This window comes from Bos indicus, chromosome 7 (genome assembly GCF_029378745.1).
Source record: "Bos indicus isolate NIAB-ARS_2022 breed Sahiwal x Tharparkar chromosome 7, NIAB-ARS_B.indTharparkar_mat_pri_1.0, whole genome shotgun sequence".
Classification (NCBI taxonomy): Eukaryota; Metazoa; Chordata; class Mammalia; order Artiodactyla; family Bovidae; genus Bos; species Bos indicus.
In genome coordinates this window covers 19,900,270-19,919,684 of record NC_091766.1, presented here as the reverse complement: position 1 = coordinate 19,919,684, position 19,415 = coordinate 19,900,270, and the positions used below count along the sequence as shown (strand labels likewise).

At 54.8% G+C, this 19,415-nt stretch overlaps 1 protein-coding gene across 4 annotated transcripts in view; it reads right to left on the bottom strand.

Moving 5' to 3' along the window:
- Positions 1-19,415, bottom strand: part of ZFR2 (zinc finger RNA binding protein 2) — a 45,726-nt gene that overhangs the window by 12,582 nt on the left and 13,729 nt on the right. For 3 of the 4 annotated variants that reach the window (XM_070793103.1, XM_070793104.1, XM_070793106.1), the window contains exons 2-10: positions 10,860-11,079; positions 9,798-9,909; positions 9,175-9,378; positions 8,780-9,066; positions 5,998-6,180; positions 4,055-4,295; positions 2,459-2,619; positions 1,604-1,723; positions 43-432 (exon numbers count right to left, since the gene is read on the bottom strand). In XM_070793103.1, the coding sequence (XP_070649204.1) occupies positions 43-432; positions 1,604-1,723; positions 2,459-2,619; positions 4,055-4,295; positions 5,998-6,180; positions 8,780-9,066; positions 9,175-9,378; positions 9,798-9,909; positions 10,860-11,079 (1,918 nt within the window). The remainder of the gene's footprint in view (positions 1-42; positions 433-1,603; positions 1,724-2,458; positions 2,620-4,054; positions 4,296-5,997; positions 6,181-8,779; positions 9,067-9,174; positions 9,379-9,797; positions 9,910-10,859; positions 11,080-19,415) is intronic. The other variant, XM_070793105.1, reaches the window with a different exon arrangement.

Sequence of the window (19,415 nt, the reverse complement as noted above, 5' to 3'; positions counted from 1 at the left end):
CCTTCAGCTTCCCCCACTCCGAGGCATTCGACCACCACCCACCAGAGGCTTGGCTGTGGGCGGCCCTGGCCGACTCCTGAGGGCAGGCAGGTGCTGGTCAGGCAGCGGGCGTCCTGAGTGTGCATCCGGGACGGGCGGCCCCTCTTCCAGCCGCCTCCTGCACAAGTCGTAGCGCCTGTGGGACGAGAGGGACTCGGGGCCCTGAGGGGCGGCTGGACTGTGAGGTGGTCCCCTTGGAGCCCTGGGGAGCCCGTAGGGAGCCCTCCCACCGCACAGGGCCCCGAGGCTGCACCTTGTCTCATTGTGCCAACGCCGCAGCTCCCCCAGCCGCCTCTTGGTCAGCTGCCGCTGCCTCCGCAGTGTCTCCTCCACGAGCTTGCGCACCCGTGTGCTGGGCTTGTCTGCGATCGGGAGGTCGGGGTTCACTTTTTTCTGCAAAGTTCAGGGACCTTCATTCAGATGAGAATGCTGGGAAGGGGGGAGCTCAGGGCCCAGGGGACACCCGTCTGACAACACCCTTCCACTGGATTTAGACAACAGTGAGCTTCAGTCCCGAAGTCTCAACACTCCTCGTCCCCCAAAGGCCATGGCAGAAAACCATGAGGACAAAACCATGGCTGACTCAAAGAGCTGCAGACGTGACACTGAGCGAACCATCCGGATGTCTAACGGAGGAGCCAGAGGAGGAAGGTGCTAAGACTCCTTGAGGCAACTGCCACCAGTGGTCACGTTGTTCTCAGAGGACTGACCATGCTCGTCCCAAACAGAGTAATTCAGAAAATACCATTTGTGTGAGATCCAATGTGTACGGTAAATAGAATTGTTAACTCACTCGCTGGGCTTCACTTTTAGCACTTAATTTCCTCACTCAGACAGCATGGTATTGTCTAAGGATTAATCACCGGTGGAAACAACACAAGTGTGCTTCAGTGGCAAAACACACCCGATGTGGTCCCTCCACACACGGAGCATCGCTCAGCCACAGAAAGGAGAGAAGCCCTGGCACTTGCTACCACATGGACAGACCCTGAGAACATGACACTTAGTGAGAGAAGCAAACACAGAGACACACAGGGTGTGATTCCACTGACGGGAAACGTGCAGAGCAGGCTGATCCACAGACACAGAGAGTGGGTTCCTGTTGTCAAGGGCTGGGGAGGGGGTGGGGGTATGACTGACAATAGGGACCGGGGCTCCTGATGGACTGTTCTGGAATCAGATGGAGCTGCTGGCTGAATGTACACATTTGTGAATGCAGTTAAAGCCACTTCACATGCGCCAGCTGCTTGGTGTGTGAGTGATATCTCAACAGGCTGCTTAAAAGAGAAAAATGCCCAGAAGCCACTGTCTCTCATGAGGGTCATAGCCTGTGCTGTGCACACACGCACTCAGGGTCACGTGTGTCTAAACACACTTGTGTGCACGCGTGCCCCGGCAAACCAGAGGCAGGGAGGCCTTGTCATGGCAACTGAGGGCCCCTCTGGTTGAGCCCGTGGTGCTGAAGGGCCCAGGGACTCAGACTCACAGAGGCACAGGGTGCGGTCTGAGACGTGGGCCAGGGCGTCCAGAGCACAGATGCCCCCCGGCCCCTGTCAGGGCGCACCTTGTACTGCAGCCGGTGCCGCCGTCCCCGCACGTGTATGTCCCTGGCGTTGGGGTCATTGAAGCTGCACTCACACAGCTTGCAGTGGAAGCGGATCACCCGGCCCTCCTCGTTGCACACCTGAGACACAAGGCTTGGCTGAGCACCACCTGCAGCCCCCACACCCCCCACGCTGTGGGTCTGGGCTCTAACAGGAGCCTCCTCCCCCAGGGCCTTCCAGGCCAGGCACTGGCTTCCTGTCTGCCCTGTGGTTAATGCTTTCAGAGGAGTGACCTTCAGCAGCGCACCCTGCCAGCCTGGCCCTTCTTGCCACCACTTCTGCCACCGTCATCCCATCCTCCTTCCCTGCCCCCACCCACCCCTTCCTGGGGCTGCCACCAGGAAGCCTGCCTGGTGTGGCTGTTTTTCAGGGCACAAAACTGAAGCGCTGAGTGGATTGAACAAGAGCCTGAACTCCAGCACAGAAAAAGTGCCAACATGCAGGTGCCTAGAGGCAGGGACTGTGGGCATGGGAGCAGAGGGCTCAGAACCCAAGCTCCACAAGGAAGCGGGTGTCCGGGCAGGTGCCTGGGGGGCACGTGGGCTCCAGTGCCCAAGGGTCACATGCCTGTGGGTTTCCAGGGCACAGATCCCTCCTGCCACCTTCCTTCCTGTAGGAACTGGTGCTGCCTGGGAGCAGGAAACGTCTCCGCCTGTCTCAGACCTCCTTCCGGGATCTGAAGCCTGACACCCAGGGCTCCCAGTGAGGTCCCAGTGATGCTGGCTCGCGGGGTTATTTGCCCAGGCATGTGTGCGAATCTCGAGGCATGGCACCACCAGGCCTAGCCAGGCACGCGATGGTCGTCCAGCTCTTACCTCCTCCACGTAGCCTGGGCCCACTGGCTGCCCCTCACAGCTGCTTCCAGAAGCTTCTGTAGAGCCTCCTCGGGTGGACGGCTCCCCGGGCCGCTCTGATCTGGGGGTCGCTGGTTTCCCGTGGGGGGCTCTGCAGTCAGTTGCTGGCAGCGCAGGAGGCCCTGGAGGGAAGAACTTCATGACTTGTAGCCTGCTCCAGCCAGAAACCATGGCCAGCTCCTGGCCCACCAGCTGGAAGTGTACAACACAAGGCCACTGGGTCCCCCGCCGTCCCTCTCATCCCCTCGTGACGTCAGCCTGTGGGGTCCGTGGTCCTGTGAGAACCTCACCCACCAGCTCGGGTCACAACTGGAGAGCGGGAGCCTCATGGTGTTTTGTGCCCAGGCGGACGGGTCCACAGGGAGGCCCGGGTTGTAGCCTCTCACTGAGGACATCCTCCGTCAACTGCGGAGTCTGCAGCCCTTAGTCAACAGTGGACACCAGGTGGACCAGGGTCACGTTCACTGACCTTGGTTCATTGAGCCCCAGAAGAGAGACTTTTTTTTAATGTGTTTTTAAAAACAATTAATTTATTTATGGCTGCACTGGGTCTTTGTGGCTGCCAGTGCTTTTCTTTAGTTGCGGAGAGTTGGGGCTACTCTGCTGTGGTGCGTGGGTTTTCACTGCGGTGTCCTCTCTTGTGCAGAGTACAGGCTCTGGAGTGCTGGCTCAGCAGTTGTGGCTCACAGGCTTAGCTGTCCTGTGGCAGGTGGGATCTTCCTGAACCAGGGATTGAACCTATGTCTCCAGCATTGTAAAGTGGCAGGTTATTTACCACTGAGCTACTAGGGAAGTCCAGGGAGATATTTCTTTGTCACCAAAACTGCTTTACATCTTCACTATCACATGACTGTTCAAACCTCAGTCCTGCTGAGGCTCAAAATAAAATAGCCCCCCATCCCTCAATGTGGTGGTAGAGAGCAAAGACTGTCCCACACTGGGGTAGAACCCCACCTCCACTGCTCACCAGGCGGCCCGGGGGCCAAATGCTTTGCCACACCTCAGTTCTTCCATCTGTAAAGTGGGACTGATGACAAATCTAAAGCATCATAGGGGGAGAGTCAGGCCCTGCACATGACGCCGTCAGTGGAGCTCCTGACACGGAAGCCTACGTACCCATGCCACACAGGGCCTCGGTCACAGCGACAGATGCGGAGGGTGCACACCCGAGGGGAGGCGGGGTTGCAAGGAGCCCGCCTTAACCTCCCGGTGCCCACTTAAGTGATCAGAGCACCTGGGGGAGGGGGCTGCATCCAGCACCAGGGCCATTGAGGGGCTGCTCCAGGGCCATTGAGGGGCTGCTCCAGGCCCAGGGCGGGGCTCGCGTGAGCAGCACTCGCTGGGTCCCAAGCTCCAGGAGAGGAAATGGAAGCTGCCATCTCACTGCCCACACTTCCCCAGGTGGACCAAAGGCACCAGGAGGCACCACCCGGCCGGAATCCGGCAGAGAACCATCAGAGATCCTGCCTCCCCAGAAGCTATGGCACACAGTGAACCGGGTGGCCAGTCTCTGAAGCTCAGGCTCGCCTGGGGTGGCTGTGAGGCGCAGAGCCGTACCCACACGCGAGGCCTTCGAGGTGGCCGGTCTCCTGGGCGGTGGTGGCCTGCTCGGGGCACACACGCTGGGGCTGGCGGGGGCCGCGGGCTTGGCTGAGGCTGCGGGGGCGCTCTCTGCGGTGACGGTGACGGGGATGGAGGCCGGCTGGCTGGTGCTGGGGGCCTGGGCCAAGCCGGGGTCGGCCGGCGCAGGGTCTATGGTGGGGATGGGCTTCCCCAGTTTGGTGTGCAGCTTGAAGACCTGGAACAGACCAGCCCCATCAGGGCCCCTCCCACCCGACCAACCTCCTCAGGGGCTAGCAGAGCAGCTCACGGTGGTGGGAGCTGGCAGCCTGTGCAAGTGAGGGGGGTCTATCCTGGTCTCCCTGGGAGACCGCCTCCTCCCCAGCCCCCCTTAAATGTCCCAGGGAGGGCCTTCCCAAGCTGTCTCCTGCTAGGAGGTACCCACCAGTCATACACAGGTGGGACCTCAACACAACCCCAAACTCCACACTCCACACCTGTGCTGGTTTCTGCACTCCCAGCACCAGCCCAGGGCCAGCCCCACAGCACATGTGGGTGAATGCGCTGAGGGGGCCGGGTGCTCCGAGGTACGCGTGTGCACGCCCACAGCACAGGTCCACGCTCTGGGGGAACTCATACACACATCCAGAGATACGGATCACCGAGGACACAGTCATAGCCCCTCCTTGGCCTGACCTCCTCCAAGGCATTTAAGTGCTGAAGCTCCACTTGGCAAGGACAATCTGCACTGACGACCGTCTCAGACACATTCACGGGCTCCAAGTCTCTGACGCTCACAGCTCAAACCTGCCTCCCCACCCCCATACCCCAGGGCTTCCTGCAGGGCTTCCTGTCCCCAGAAGCAAGTCCCAGCCTGCAAACTGAGCTGTGACACCCGCAGCCCACCCCACCTGGGCTCCAGCTCTCCCCTTGCACACCTGTGACCATCAGGTCAGGGCCCCTTCTCCACACTCCCCTGTTCCTTCCTCTGTGGGGTTTGTGGGTTCACTCAGGTATTTGAGAGCCTGTCCCAGCTGGGCTGGGGGACGAGGCCTGTGGTGAGCTGGGGCAGAGGACAGGACGGGCGCTCGGGGTGGCCCGACCTGCAGAGGGGGCTGGGGAAGGGCTGGCAAGGCCACGGTGTGGGGGGGCGGGTGGTGGTTCAAGGAAAGGCCCTGGGGCAGGAGGGAGCCCGACAGGTGGGCTGGGGCGGCTGGAGGGGATTCTGTGGACAGGGCAGGGGCCTTCCCAACCTTCTCACTCTAAACCACACAGGGCAGCACCAAGCAGGCCTCCTGCCAGGAATCGCCCCCTCCTGCCCTCAACGCACACCCAGAAGGCGAGCATCACCTACCAGGTTCATGACACTGTCTGGGGGGATTTGCTGATTTCCAAAAACCACCTCTGGGCCAAAAAAAGAGGGCCCAGGGAGGGGAAACCTACCTCTTCTCAGGTGGGGGACCCTGTTCACTTCCCCATAAGATGACATACTACAAGCATTTCTAAGGCCATAAGAAAACGCTGCTACTAAAATAGTAATAAATATGACAAGTGCTAATACTAAACAGTGTCAGTTAAATCTCAGATGTTCAAATATGAAAACTTACTACTTTAATTTGATTTTTAAATAAATAAGGACCCCCAAATGGACTATACCATTGGATCTCATCAACATACAGACTCTGGTCCGCATAAACACACAAGACACCCCGAGGGCCCGGAACAGTCTCCTCTTGGGCCGGGCATGGGGTCCGGCTCAATGCCTCTGTCCAGGGGCAGGTGTGACTCTTGTAACTGGGAGGAGGGGCTGCTTTCTGAGGAAGGAAGACACGTGGGCCTGAGGGGAGAGCTGCCTTTGGCGGATTGCTGTCTCCGTGCCCCCCATGTCAGCAGACGCCCCTCTGGGTCCCGAGTGGGCCTGGCTCCATGCAGGGTCCTACCTTCTGGTGCTTGGCCCCCCGGATGTGGGCAGCGTAGGCCTCTGCCCCGGTGCAGGACACGGCACAGAGGTCGCAGCGCAGCTGCGCCTGCACCCCCCGCGGGCTGCCGTTGGGCTGGACGCCCATCTTCTGGGCTGCCTCTTTCTTCTTGTGCTTCTGCCCTTCCAGGTGCTCGCGGTACGTCTGCTGGCAGAGAGCGAGGGCGGCCTGATGGGGGTGTGCCCACCCAGCATCATCTCCCCACAGTTCCCAGGGGTCTGGTGTCCCCACCCCTCTGTTCATGGGCCTCCCAGAGGTTTGTGTACCACCTTTTAAAGCCCAGTCAGGACTTCCCTGGTGGTCCAGTGGTTAAGAATGTGCCTGCCAATGCAGGGGTCGCAGGTTCAATCGCTGATCCTGGAAGACCCCACACGGGGCAGAGCAACTAAGCCCGTGCGCCACAACTACTTAAGTCCATGCGTCCTAGAGCCTGTGGTCTGCAACAAGAGAAGCCACTGCAATGAGCAGCCCTCACACCGCAACTAGAGGGTAGCCCCCGCTTGCCACAACTAGAGAAAAGCCTGCGTAGCAACAAAGACCCAGCACAGACAAAATAAATAAAATCTTAAAAAAAAATAATAAAGTCCAGGCAACAGACCTAGAAGCTCAGACTGAAAAACATAAAGTTTCCTTCTTCTAAAAATCACTGAGTTTCTGAAGCAAGCATCCTCAAAAGACAACACATTTAGTTTCAGAGGCTGCTTGAAAAAATATTCCAGCTTTTCAGAATCTGACCTCAGAAGCCAAGCAAGGACGCGTGTTACCAGAAAGACATGGAACACACTTCTTATTAAGGTGCTGCTTCCAAACCGTGAGTCCACGCAGGAGGGGACTTCGTGAGTCACAGACCCACGGCTCCTGCCCCAGGGCACCTGAGATACCAGACATGTGACCGAGTGTTCACAGGGCAGCCTTGACTCGTCTCCTGGAAGGGGGCCTGCTGACCCGATGTCCTCTACCCACACCAAGAGCCAATAACCCTCAGAGCAGAAAGGCCTCTGGGAAATATGAAAGGCAGTGGTGATCTTGGCTGGTTCTGGGGGTGGGTAAGGAGGCAGGGACAGGAGTTGGGGCAGTGCTCTCGGAACGCAGGCATCTGTCTTTACCTAAGCCACAGGACACGCATACACACACACATGCATGCACACATATACACATGCACACAGGCATACACATGCACACACACACATATAACACAGGCACACATACACAGATGAGTATATGTGCACACACAAACACATACATGACATAAGAGCCTATGGAGAGAGAGCAGCCTAGAAAGAGATACACCAAGGTGCCAATGGTAAACCACTTCAGAACACACCTCGTAGAAAGAGCATGTGTTCACAGCTTATGCCATCCCAATGCCCGACTTGGTGGTGGCGGTGGTGACAGCGGCAGATGCGTGAGCGTGCTCAAGTGATGAGCTTGCACAGAGCAAACCACATGTACACACATACTCACATGCAAAGGCACACACGGGTGCAACTGAGACTAGTAAAACCAGGGGCATCTGACTAAGCTGCCACCTGACTAAGGCGGCAGGTTCAAGGTCAACAAACGTCAGCACTGGAGGCAGGCTGGTGGGCCTCCCTGCAGTTTTTCTTACAACCACATGTGAACCCACCGCTACCTCAATAAAAATGCCAATGCAAAAGCGCTGCTAACATTAGCAAAAAGCTGGGAATAACAGGAGCTGACATTTCTATGTGCCAGATGCTATACCGAGTGATGATGCACTTGGGCAAGCCCAGTCCCATGGGAGACAAGGCTGAGAGAGACCTTGACACCGCTCGGGTGATGCTCACATGCCCACACCCCATCCCATCCCACATCTGTGGGGAGCGTCCCACGCTTGCTCAGTGTGATGCCGTGAAGGGTCTAGAATCACAGAGCAGACCTTGTGTTTGACTGGTGACAATACCCAAGAATCCTTACGATGCAAATTTAAAGTCACGCAGAGAAATAAAGAAGGGAACAGGGAAAGCCAATGTCTAAAGGAGAGTCATGCAGTGGAAAGAAGCACAAGGAGTGGGGATGCCCTGAAATCTGAGGAGGGAAGGACCATGGACAGCTGGGGGTCTTGGCGTCGAGGCCCTGAGTGTGGGGGACCTGGCCCTTAACCCTCAGCCAGGAATTCGGGCTGGAGAAGACAGGCATGGGTGCCTCCCAAGTCTCTGCAGTCCACAATGGGGAGTCTCTACAGGCCTCCAGGGGCAGCTTGACGAGCCCTAGTGTCTGATGACCTCTGCAGGGAGCAAGCTGGGTTACCTGCGATCGTGGCTTGGGAGGGCCTTTGCTTACAGAGAAGTACAGGCCCACTCACATGCACACACACGTGCTGCTCCTACCTGGCCGCAGGCCTGTCTCCATGGCCCTTCCTACACAACGCTGCCTGTCCGGCCCTGCAGCAAAGTTCCACTGTGACCAGCCACATCCACTGGGCCTCATGTCCAGGAGGGGGCATGAGTGCCTCCCTGCTGCAGACAGCCTCAGAGTGCAAGACTCGGCTGCTGCGGCCCACACCCAGAGCTGGGCCGGCTTTCATGTCTTCCACAAGAACATCAGGCAGTTTTAAGGCCATGCTGATGCCCGCTTGATGATGCAAATTACTAACAAGCCTCTTCTGGGCAGGTAACAACCCTGCCCTCTGGCCGGCTGCAAGGACGAGGAAGGGCTCCCCTACTATGGGGGCAGGGGGCTCCCCTGGGCCTCCCAACAGGGGCCAGAGTGGGGGCCTGACCTGGGGGCCGGCACAGCTGATCTTGCAGATGTCACAGTAGTGAAGCGGGAGCGGCTGGGGGCCGGTCCGGGGTCTGGGCAGCTTGCTGGGAACTGGAAGCTTCTTGGCAACGCTGTTGGTGCAGCTGGCACTGGGACTGCCTACTGGGCCACCCCACTGGGATGAGTCCACAGGCTTTGGGGGTGGGGGTGGCGGCGGCGGCGGCTGCATCTGTGCGGTGAGCAGCGGTGGGTAGTAAGGACCCGCCACGGAGTAGGAGGACGCGTCATAGCTTGGGTAGCTTGGTCCTAAGAAGGAAGAGAAGAGCGAGAGGGTGAGATGGTTGGTTTTGAGAGAAGGACCACATGTATTGCAGCAGCAAGCAGTGGAGTGGCCTGTGCCCATTGCCGGCTCACCTGTGTACGGGGCGGAGGCTGCGCTGAAGGATGACGAGGCTGGCAGGGTGGGGATGGAGGAAGCCATGGGCTGGGCGCTGCTCGTTGGGGCATATGTGTAGCTGGAGCAGGCGACGCTGGCTGGTGGCCCTGCCTCGGCGGTGGGCATCTGTGGCAGGGGCTGTGCCTGGCCATACCCACCGCCCCCGTAGGCTCCTTGGGTCCCTGGAGAGCAAGCATAGCCTCTGCAGAGTCAGCCCTGCGGCCCTGGGTCCCGTGAGTGGACAGTGAGAGCCACATGGGCAACAGTGTGGCTAGCTGGCCGTGAAGCCCGGGTGTCTGAGAGGTGCTGGAGGCCAGAGCCCCCGGTTCTTCCATCTCCAAGTCCTCCATGAAACCCACCTTCTTCCATCCTGGGAAAGCCTCCCAGGAAACCACTCCCAGCTCCACTTCAGTCTCTCCCCATCTCTCTGCCGCCCCTCCCCACCCTCCCTTCACACCCTCTGGCCCACTGACCTGTGGAGACCTGGGGATGTATCAAGACAACCCACCCGACTCCCGCATTATGAATCTGGAGTTTGAAATGGGACTTTCCCAGGGTCCCTCCTGTATAAACAAGGACACTGGCCCCCACCCTGACCCACCTGGCGGGCAGAGTGTGGCTGTGGCTGGGAGCTGATGGCCGGCAGCAGGCGGAGGGTACTGTTTGCTCTCGTAGCCACTGGTGGCTGTCGACAGTCCATAACTGTAACTGTCCTGAGCGGGTTTCCACAGGGAACACAGGGCAGGGAGAATGGTGCTCAGGGCAGGGTGAGGCACCCTCCCTCAGTCCCCGCCCCAGGCCCGCATCCATAGCATTCCTGAACTCCAGCCCTGTACCAAAGCTCTGTTTTGGGACCTGGGAATGAGGGACCAGGGAGAGGGCCATGGCCTGCTCCCTCAGAACCTCATATCTGAGAGCAAAAGTCCCACAGGACATGGGCTGCTGGGGACGGCTCCTCAGAGGGGCGGTGACAAGGAGGCTGGTATGCAGAGACTCCAGGACAGAGCTCCCAGTCAGGTCAGTAGAGTCCAGAGGCCTTGGTGGGGGTCAGTGTATAGGCTTGCAGGAGACCCAGAAGGTGGTCAGAGCAGAGGCCCAAGAGGGCCAAGTGGGCAGGGCAAGTGGGCAGGGGCTGTGGGAAAGATCTGGGGTGGCAGGGAACAGGGCTGGATTTTGGTTCACAGGGGGATTCCAGCTGCGGGGTGGACCAGGGATGATGTGGAGGCGAGGACAGAAGCACAAAGGCCGTAGGAGGCCCTAGGAACAGGGCAGGAGCTCAGGATGGTGGGTTTGGAGAAGTCCCAGGAACAGGGCAGGAGCTCAGGATGGTGGGTTTGGAAAAGTCCCAGGGCTCTGGGGGAAGCAAAGGGGAGATAAGGAGGAAGGAGATGGAGCCAGATGGGTACAAGCTTGGCTGAGCGAGTCAGGAACCAGCTGTGGGTGACAGAGGCTGGGGGGTGGGCGGTGGGCCACATGGAGCGTGGGAGCACAACTGCCCGATCTGCAGGCCTGGGGCTCAGGGTCAGCACCCGGAGGGCCCAGCAAGGAGGAGCCCATTCTCCATGCCCTCTATGGGCAGGGACAGGAGCATTAGGAGTGGGGACCTGTCCCCGACTGTGTTCTCAAGGAAGGGCCGTGCTGGGCAGAGACAAGTGGCTGATACCTGGTAGGAGGGTGCTGTGGTGGCAGCTGGCGTAGGCTCCTGGGGCTGGGTGCTATAACCGAGGTCCTGACCGGAATGGGGCTGGTACCCACTGTATCCTGGCCCGGGGGGCGGGGCGGCCTCAGGAAATGGGATCAGGGCCGGACCCAGTCCAGGAGCAGGCTGTGTGGACAAGCTGGCTCCAGCAGTGGGGAGGGGGAAAGCCGATGGAGGCGGGACGCTGGAACCACAGATGAACACAGCGTTAGATCCCGGCCCAGTCCGTAAGGACCTGCGCTGAGCCAAAAAATGCCATTGACGCTAGGAACCTGCTCTCCGGGTGCTCCCAGTCCAAGACCTTCCTGGGAGCGCGGGCACCATTGGAAGCTCTCTTCCCGAGTTCACACAATCTCACAGCAAGCCTGCTAAGTTGGAGCCAGCCTGGTCCCCGTTTCCAGGAAAATCATGGACGGTCCATGAACACTAAACTAAGAATTCTTTACCTTCGAGAACCAGCTCTTGTTCACGGTTTGCTCTGCAGGAAGCTGTGTGTGTGTGTGTGTGTGTGTGTGTGTGTGTGTGTGTGTGTGTGTGTCCGTTTAGTTGTGTCTGACTCTTTGTGACCCCATGGACTGTAACCCACCAGGCTCCTCTGTCCATGGGATTTCCCAGGCAAAAATACTGGAGTGGATAGCCATTCCCTTCACCAGGGGATCTTCCCAACCCAAGGATCGAACCCACGTCTCCTGCATTGCAGGCAGATTCTTTACCATCTGAGCCACCAGGGAAGCCCGTCGGAAGCCCAGAACCTAGGCCTCTTATCTACCTCACCTCATCCCACCTTCTGGCCCTTAGAGAAGACACTGGCTGGCTGGCTGTCAGTCTACCTGTTGGTCTGTCGCCACTGTCTAGATGAGGAACTCTGAGGACAGGTGATGAGTGAGGTACTCTATTCGGACCCAGATAGGTCTGATCCCCGCACCCCTTACTCTGCTAATTATCAGCCAACCCGTAGAGAGTGCTCGAATTTAAAAGCCCACATATCGGGGAAGGGTATCAGCAAAGATTTTAGCCCAATTCCAATAAGAATCATATAAGAAAGTTCCCGTGACCCTCCTACATGGTTGGTGGGAATGTACACTGGTACAGTCACTATGGAAAACAGCGTGGACATTCCCTAAAAAATAAAAACAGACGGAATCTCCTGGCAGCTCAGTGGCTAGAACTCCACACTCTCACTGCCAAGGGCCTGGGTTCAATCCTTGTGTGTGTGTGTGTTAGTCACTCAGTCGTGTCCAACTCTTTGCAACTCATTGGACCATAGCCCAGCAGGCTCCTCTGTCCATGGAATTCTCCAGGTAAGAATACCAGAGTGTGTTGCCATTCCCTTCTCCAGGGGATCTTCCTGACCCAGGGATTGAACCCAGGTCTCGCACATTGCAGGCAGATTCTTTACCATCTGAGCCACCAGGGAAGCCCTGGGTTCAATCCTCAGTTAGAACTAAAATCCCACAATCTGTGCAATGCAGCCCCAAAATACAAACATAAAAACAATAAATTTTAAAAAATAGAGCTACCATATGATCCAGCAACCCCACTCCTGGATATATATCCAGAAAAGACAAAACACTCTAATTCAAAAAGATACATGCACCTCAGTGTTCTCAGCAGCACTGATACAGTTGCCAAGACATGGGAGCAACCTAAGCGTCCATTCACAGATTAATACGTAAAGATGTGGTATGTATATATATGTATATATACACACACACAGTGGAATATTACTCAGTCATAAAAAGAATGAAATATTGCCATTTGCAACAACATGGATGGACCTAGAGATTATCATACTAAGTGAAGTGAGTCAGACAGAGAAAGACAAATATCATATGATATCACTTATACGTGGAATCTAAAAATAATAAATGAATTTATTCACAAAACACAACCAGACACATAGACACAGAAAACTTTACATTTACCAAAGGGGAGGGGAGTGAGGGATAAACTGGGAGTATGGGGTTAACAGATATATACTATTATGCATTAAAGTAGACAGCATGGGGGACTATGTTCAACATCTTATTATATTAATCTATAATGATAGAGAATCTGAAAATACTGAATCACTTTGCTGTACACCTGAAACTAACACAATATTGCAGATCAACTATGCTTCAGTTTTTGAAAGAAGAAAGTTCCCGCAAACCCCGTAGGGGATGAGGCAAGGTGTGTGCCCGGCCCAGGGCCAGGCAGACCCAGGGCGCAGAGGGACGATGGCTGGCAGCACCGGCCCACGAGTGCCTTCACACACATTCTGGGCCGACATCAGACTCACACGTGGCACCCACAGTGCTATCCCTACCCACTGGGAGACCCATGGGGAAGTGGGGGCCACACTGGGGGTGTGTTATCCCGGCCATGCTGGGGGCGCTGAGGGCCAAGCAGAGCCCACTGCATTGCCCTGCCAGGACCGTGCCCAGCTCCTGGCCAGCAGCTCCTCATTCCTCCTGGCAGCCAAAGGGGTCCTCTTCAAGCACAGACCTGATCGGGTCACCCGCCTGCTCAGAGCCTCCCAAGGCCCGCGGCCCCATCCCCGCCCACACCCCCTCACTTGCCTCCTCCTCCAGCACTCCTAGAGCCCTGGCAGGAGAGCAGCGGTATCCTGGAACTCACCACCCTGCCCCCCGTCACCAGCTTCATTTTTCCGCCCAGCATTGCCTGATGCAATCCTTCCACCACCACTTCTACTTCCGGGAAGCCCCAGGAACTGCAGTGGGTCTCAGGCCATTTCCCAGCACTACAGGGGCACCTGGCACGTGGCAGGCACTCAGCAAATATTAGCACGGGGAATGGTGGATGGAAGCGGCCGGATAGGCAGTGTCCCGGCTCCCAGGGTGCTGGGCTCCTTCTCCCCACGTCCTGATATGGTCTCCCTTTATGTGTATGTGTCTGTGTCCTAATCGCTCTCTTTTGACTTATTTATTTGGCTGTGCTAGGTCTTAGTTGCAGCACATGGGATCTTCGACCTTCACTGTGGCATGCAGGTTATCTTTTAGTCTCAGCATGTGGGATCTAGTTCCCTGACCAGGGATCAAACCCGGGCCCCCTGCGTTGGGAGCATGGAGTCTTAGCCATTGGACCAGCAGGGAGGTCCCCTAATCTCCTCCCCTTATAAGGATACCAGGCATATTGGATCAGGGCCATCCTAATAGCTCATTTATAGCTTCCCTGGTGGTTCTGAGTGACTGAACTGAACTGAACTGGTGGTTCAGTGGTAAAGAACACACCTACTCATGCAGGAGACACATGTTTGATCCCTGGGTCGAAAGATCAGGGAAGATCCCCTGGAGAAGGAAATGGCAACCCGCTCCAGTATTCTTGCCTGGGAAATCCCATGGACGGAGGAGCCTGCAGGGCTACAGTCCATAAGGTCACAGAGTTGGACACGACCACACACACACACATACACACAATACCTCATTTTACTGTAATTATCTCTTCAAAAACCCTACCTTCTACAGTCACATTCTTGAGTTAGGACTGAAGCCCTGACGCCCCAAACCTAACGGCCGAATATAAATTTCATGCGACACAAGTCAGCCCACACCGGCTGCTTCAGGTCATTATTGTAGCAAAACTCAAATGATATGAAAATGTTGATTACACAAACATCATTCATACTGAAAAGAAAGCACCTAACATAAGGTTTACAGAATATATAATCATTTACGAATTAGTATGTTTTTATTTCAGACACCCAAACATCACCAGCCCATCACCAGACACACTCAATAGTAACCTATGATGATTTGACAACTATAAACCAATGTCACTTTTTTTTTCTTGCTCATTAGAAAGGTATATTTGTTGAGGTAGGTGGGACAAGACATATGATATCTAATTTTTGCCAGCTTGGTCTATAACGTTGAAATGTTGGGACATGGCATGCCAGCTTCCATTTGTACTTTTGCCCTGGGCCTCTCAAACCGTAAAGGCTATTCATTTGTTTGAGTCTATCACAGTTCATTCGCCTATTTTACTATTGGATGGTATCTATATTATGTATCAGTTAGCTTCTGAAGAGTTAAAAATTACCCCCGATAAATGTCAATTGGTGCAGCCACTATGGAAAACAGTTTGAAGGCTCCTCAAAAAACTAAAAATAGAACTAAGATATGTTCCAACAATTTCATTCCTGGGTAATCTTCTGAAGCGAAAAGGTTATACACCTCAATGTTCACTGCAGCATTATTTACAATAACCAAGATACGGAATTGACCTAAGTGTCCATGGATAGATGAATAGATAAAGCAGATAGATAAAGAAGATGTATGTATCTTTATCCACTAACGACAGACACTTAAGTACACACACAGGCATGTGTGTGCACAACAGAATATTATTCAGCCATAAAAAAGAATGAAATCTTGCTATTTTTGACAACAGAGTATTATGCTGAGTGAAATTAGAGGAGGACAAACAACACGTGATCCCACCTACATGAAGAATCTATAAAACAGATGAATAAACATGACAAAACAGAAGCAGACTCAGAGATACAGAGAACAAACTGGTGGTAGCCAGAAGGGAGGCGGGACAGGAAAATGAGTGAAATAGGCAAGGGAGATGAAGAGGAAGAAACTACCAGTCCTTAAATAAGCCACAGGAATGTAATATAGAGCATAGGGAATATAGTCAATAATACTGCAATAAAGATACATTTAATGTTATTTATTAATATTCAATACTATGTTTAAAGTTATTAATATAGATGTATTTATAAATAAATACAGTTGATAAATTTGCATGGTGGCAGATGATGACTAGACTTTATCCTGGTGACCATTTTGTAACATATAAAAATATATAAAATTTCTATGTTACATACCTGAAATTAACAGATTATAAGTGATTGTACTTCAATTTAGAGAACTACCCCCAGTGATGTGGCTCCAAACAATAGTTATCATCCATCTTTACAGTTTCTGTGGGTCAGAATTTGGGGGTTGCATGGGTGGGCTCTGACTCAGGGTGTTCATGAAGTTGCCAATAAGAAGCCGGCTGGGGCAGCATCGTCTGAAGGCTCGACTGGGGTAGTGGGATCTGCTTCCAGGATGGCTCCTTTACGTGGTGGGCAAGTTGCTGATTTCCCAGTGCTGCTTGGGTGTTCTTACAACATGGCTACCTGCTTCCCCCAGAATGAGAGAGAGAGGGGAAGGACCAGTGGAAGCTATCCTTGTTATGACCCAGCTTTAGACATCACGTGGCATGACTTCTGCCACATTCTGTGTTAGAAGTGAACCACTGAGGGACTTCCCTGGTGGTCCAGAGGTTAAGACTCTGGGCTTCCAATGCAGGAGGCGTGGGTTTGATCCCTGGTCAGAGAACTAGAGGGGCTTCCCAGGTGGCGCTCATGGTAAAGAACCTGCCTGCCAATGCAAGAGACACAAAAGATGTGGGTTTCATCCCTGAGTTGGGAAGATCCTCTGGAGGAGGGCATGGCAACCCACTCCAGCATTCTTGCCTGGAGAATCCCACAGACAGATGAGCCGGAAGGCCACAGTTCATAGGGACACAAAGAGCTGGACATGACTGAAGCAACGTAGCATGCATGTGCACAATGAACTAGACTGCACATGCCAGCTGGCATGGCCAAGAAATTAAAAAAAGAAGAAGAAGTGAACCACCAAATCCACCCCACCCTCAAGGGGAGAGGATTAGGCCCCAACTTGTGAAGGAAGGAGTGAGCTTATTTATATGTTGAATATGAGAACTTACGGAAAATTTTTTATTATCTTTTTAAAGATCCGTATTATATTTTTAATTTTTGGCCACATCGTGAGACATGCCGGATCTTAGTTACCCGACCAGGGATTGATCCTGCTCCCCCTGCACCCCCTGCAGTGGAGTGTTTAACCACTGGACCCCCCAGGGAAGTCCCTATGGTTATGTTTTTAAACCACCACATGCTATTTGCAATTTTCTACCGTCACCTGTGTTCTGTGCATGTTCTACGCATGTCTTCTTGTGCCAGCTTCCCCTTAGGACTTGTTGTGCTGCCTGGGTCCCATACCACCAGCTCCAACCAGGGCACGGTTGAGGGCAATGGGGCAAGGGCGCCTGCTTCAGCTCCACCAGGATTTGTCGGGGAGCTGGGGCCACCTTCTCCTGACTCAGTCACATGGGACAGTCCACGGGACAGAGGTGGTCCCAGCCCAAACCAGCAAGGAAAATGGAAGGCATACTTTGGGAGGATGATAAAAGGCTATGCTGTTGAAGCCACCCAGAAGGCTCACCAAGGTGGTCTGAGCTGTCCAAGCTGCAAGGACAGAACTGGAGCTCTCTGGGCTGAGCTCTGCTGCCTCTGCTGGGGAAGAGACCATCAGCACTGCACACTGATGCTTCCTTCTTCTTAAGATTTTTTTTAGCTGCACTAGGTCTTAGCAGTAGCACAAGGGCTTTCTCTTGTTGCAGCACACAGGCTCAGTAGTTACAGCATGCGGACTTAGTCACCCTGAGGCAGATGGGATCTTTGTTCCCCGACCAGGGATGGAGCTCATGTCCCCTGCATGGAAAGGCTGATTCTCAATCCCTGGACCGCCAGGGGAGTCCCAAGTTTCCCAGCATGCCAAGGGCCCCCACCTCCATCCAGTGGGGTCTCTCCTCCCAGCCCTGAAGCCCAGCACACAGAGTGGTGCCAGCTGAGGAGGCAGAGGCAAGTGTCTCCCGGGTGGAAGGGTGAGTCTCATCCTTTAGCTGAGGGCCCCAGTGAGGAAGCCGAGACAACTTTGGGGTGCTCTTCACCGGCTGCTGCAGTGACCCAGTTAAAAGCTGTGTCTCTGTCCAGTGGGGGCCCCATGCAGGGAACCACTGAGGTGGGTGGTTGTTAACCTTGTTCATGCCAGGAGATTCAATGGCCTGTTCCATTTAGGGCAAGGTTTATCGCTCCTGGTCCTGTTGACACTGTGAACCCCATCTCTCTTCATAGGGGACCGTCCTGGGCACTTCAGGCTCTGAAGTGCCCAGCATCCCTGGCCTCTACCCACTCAGTGCCTGGAGCACCCACAGTCATGACAACCAGAGATACTCCCAAACACTGATTGAGAGCTATTGGTCCCAATCCCAGGGTACCAGCTTTGAGACCCAGGCCACGATGGGCGGCGTTATGTGCTCAATTATGCCTGGTCCAGACCCTGCTCCAGAAGGACCCCTGGGACGCTGCGGGCTGCTGTCTGACTGGGGATCAGGCCCAAGACAGCACGTCTGCGGGCATAAACTGAGAACTGAAGACACGTTTTGGTTGTGTATGACACCGAGTAGTGACGATTACACACCCTGAGGTTTGAAGGCTGCCTTCCAGGTGGTGCTAATGGTAAGGAACTCACATGCCAATGCAGGAGACATAAAAGACATGGGTTTGATCCCTGGATCGGGAAGAACCCTTGGAGAAGGAAATGGCAACCCACTGCAGTATTGTTGCCTGGAGAATCCCATGGACAGAGAAGACTGGTGGGCTACAGTCCACGGGTTTGCAAAACAGTTGGACATGACTGAAACGACTTAGCACAGGCTAAACCAAAGTCAAGGACAAGAGGAGCGTCTGCCCACAGATGGCCTTGATGTAACTCAGTGCTGGGAGACCTCAGGTGTTCCTGTGCCTGCAGGGTGCCCCCATCAGGTTTATTATGAAGGCAGGCAAAGGTCACAGCTGTGAGAAGGCCAGTTGGCTGTGAGATGCACAGGGCTGAGTATACATCAGCTTTGAGGTTTGTTTTTTTGGCTGTGCTGGGGCTTAGTTGCAGCACTTGGAATCTTCAATTGCAGCATGTGGGATCTAGTTCCCTAGCCAGGGATTGAACCCGGGCCCCTTGCATTGGGAGCAAAGAGTCTTAGCCACTGGACCACCACGGAGTCCCAGCTCTGAGTTTTATTTGGGATGGTGAAACACCCTTGACCTTACCAGAGGTCACTCTCCCATCTGCTCAGATGACAGGAGGAAGCACCTCTGCTGAGGGAATAGCTGGGATGCTGGGGGAGGGGCAGGAGAGATGGAAACATGCTGTCTGGGAGAAGGATGGGTGTGCTGACAGCCGGACAGGTGGTAGGAGCCTCCCCCTCCAACCTCGGACCAGAAAGGCCTGATTATGGAGGTTTCTGGGGTTCCAGAGAGGGGTTCAGATGCAGCCCCCAGGCTGAGAGCAGGGCCTGGCACACATGTGGGGATGGAAGATGAGCACGGAGGTTGGCAGGAGAACAGCATGGAGGAGCTGTGGGTGACAGGAGGCTGGGTGGTGGGTTCGGGGATGCCAGGCAGAATATGGGAGTCAGAGGTTTCTTAGGACGAGCTCTGTCCTGTTTCAGGGCACTAGTGGGGTGCTATGCTCTGAATCATGCCCTCCCCTAAGTTCACATGAAGCCCTAACCCCAATGTGACTTGTTTGGAGATACAGTAATTACAGAATTAAATGAAGCTGTAAGGGTGGGGTCCTCATCCTGCGAGGCTGGGGTTCTTATGAGAAGACACACTGGGGATGCCTGCACAGAGGGAAGACCACACGAGCACGTGGGAAGAAG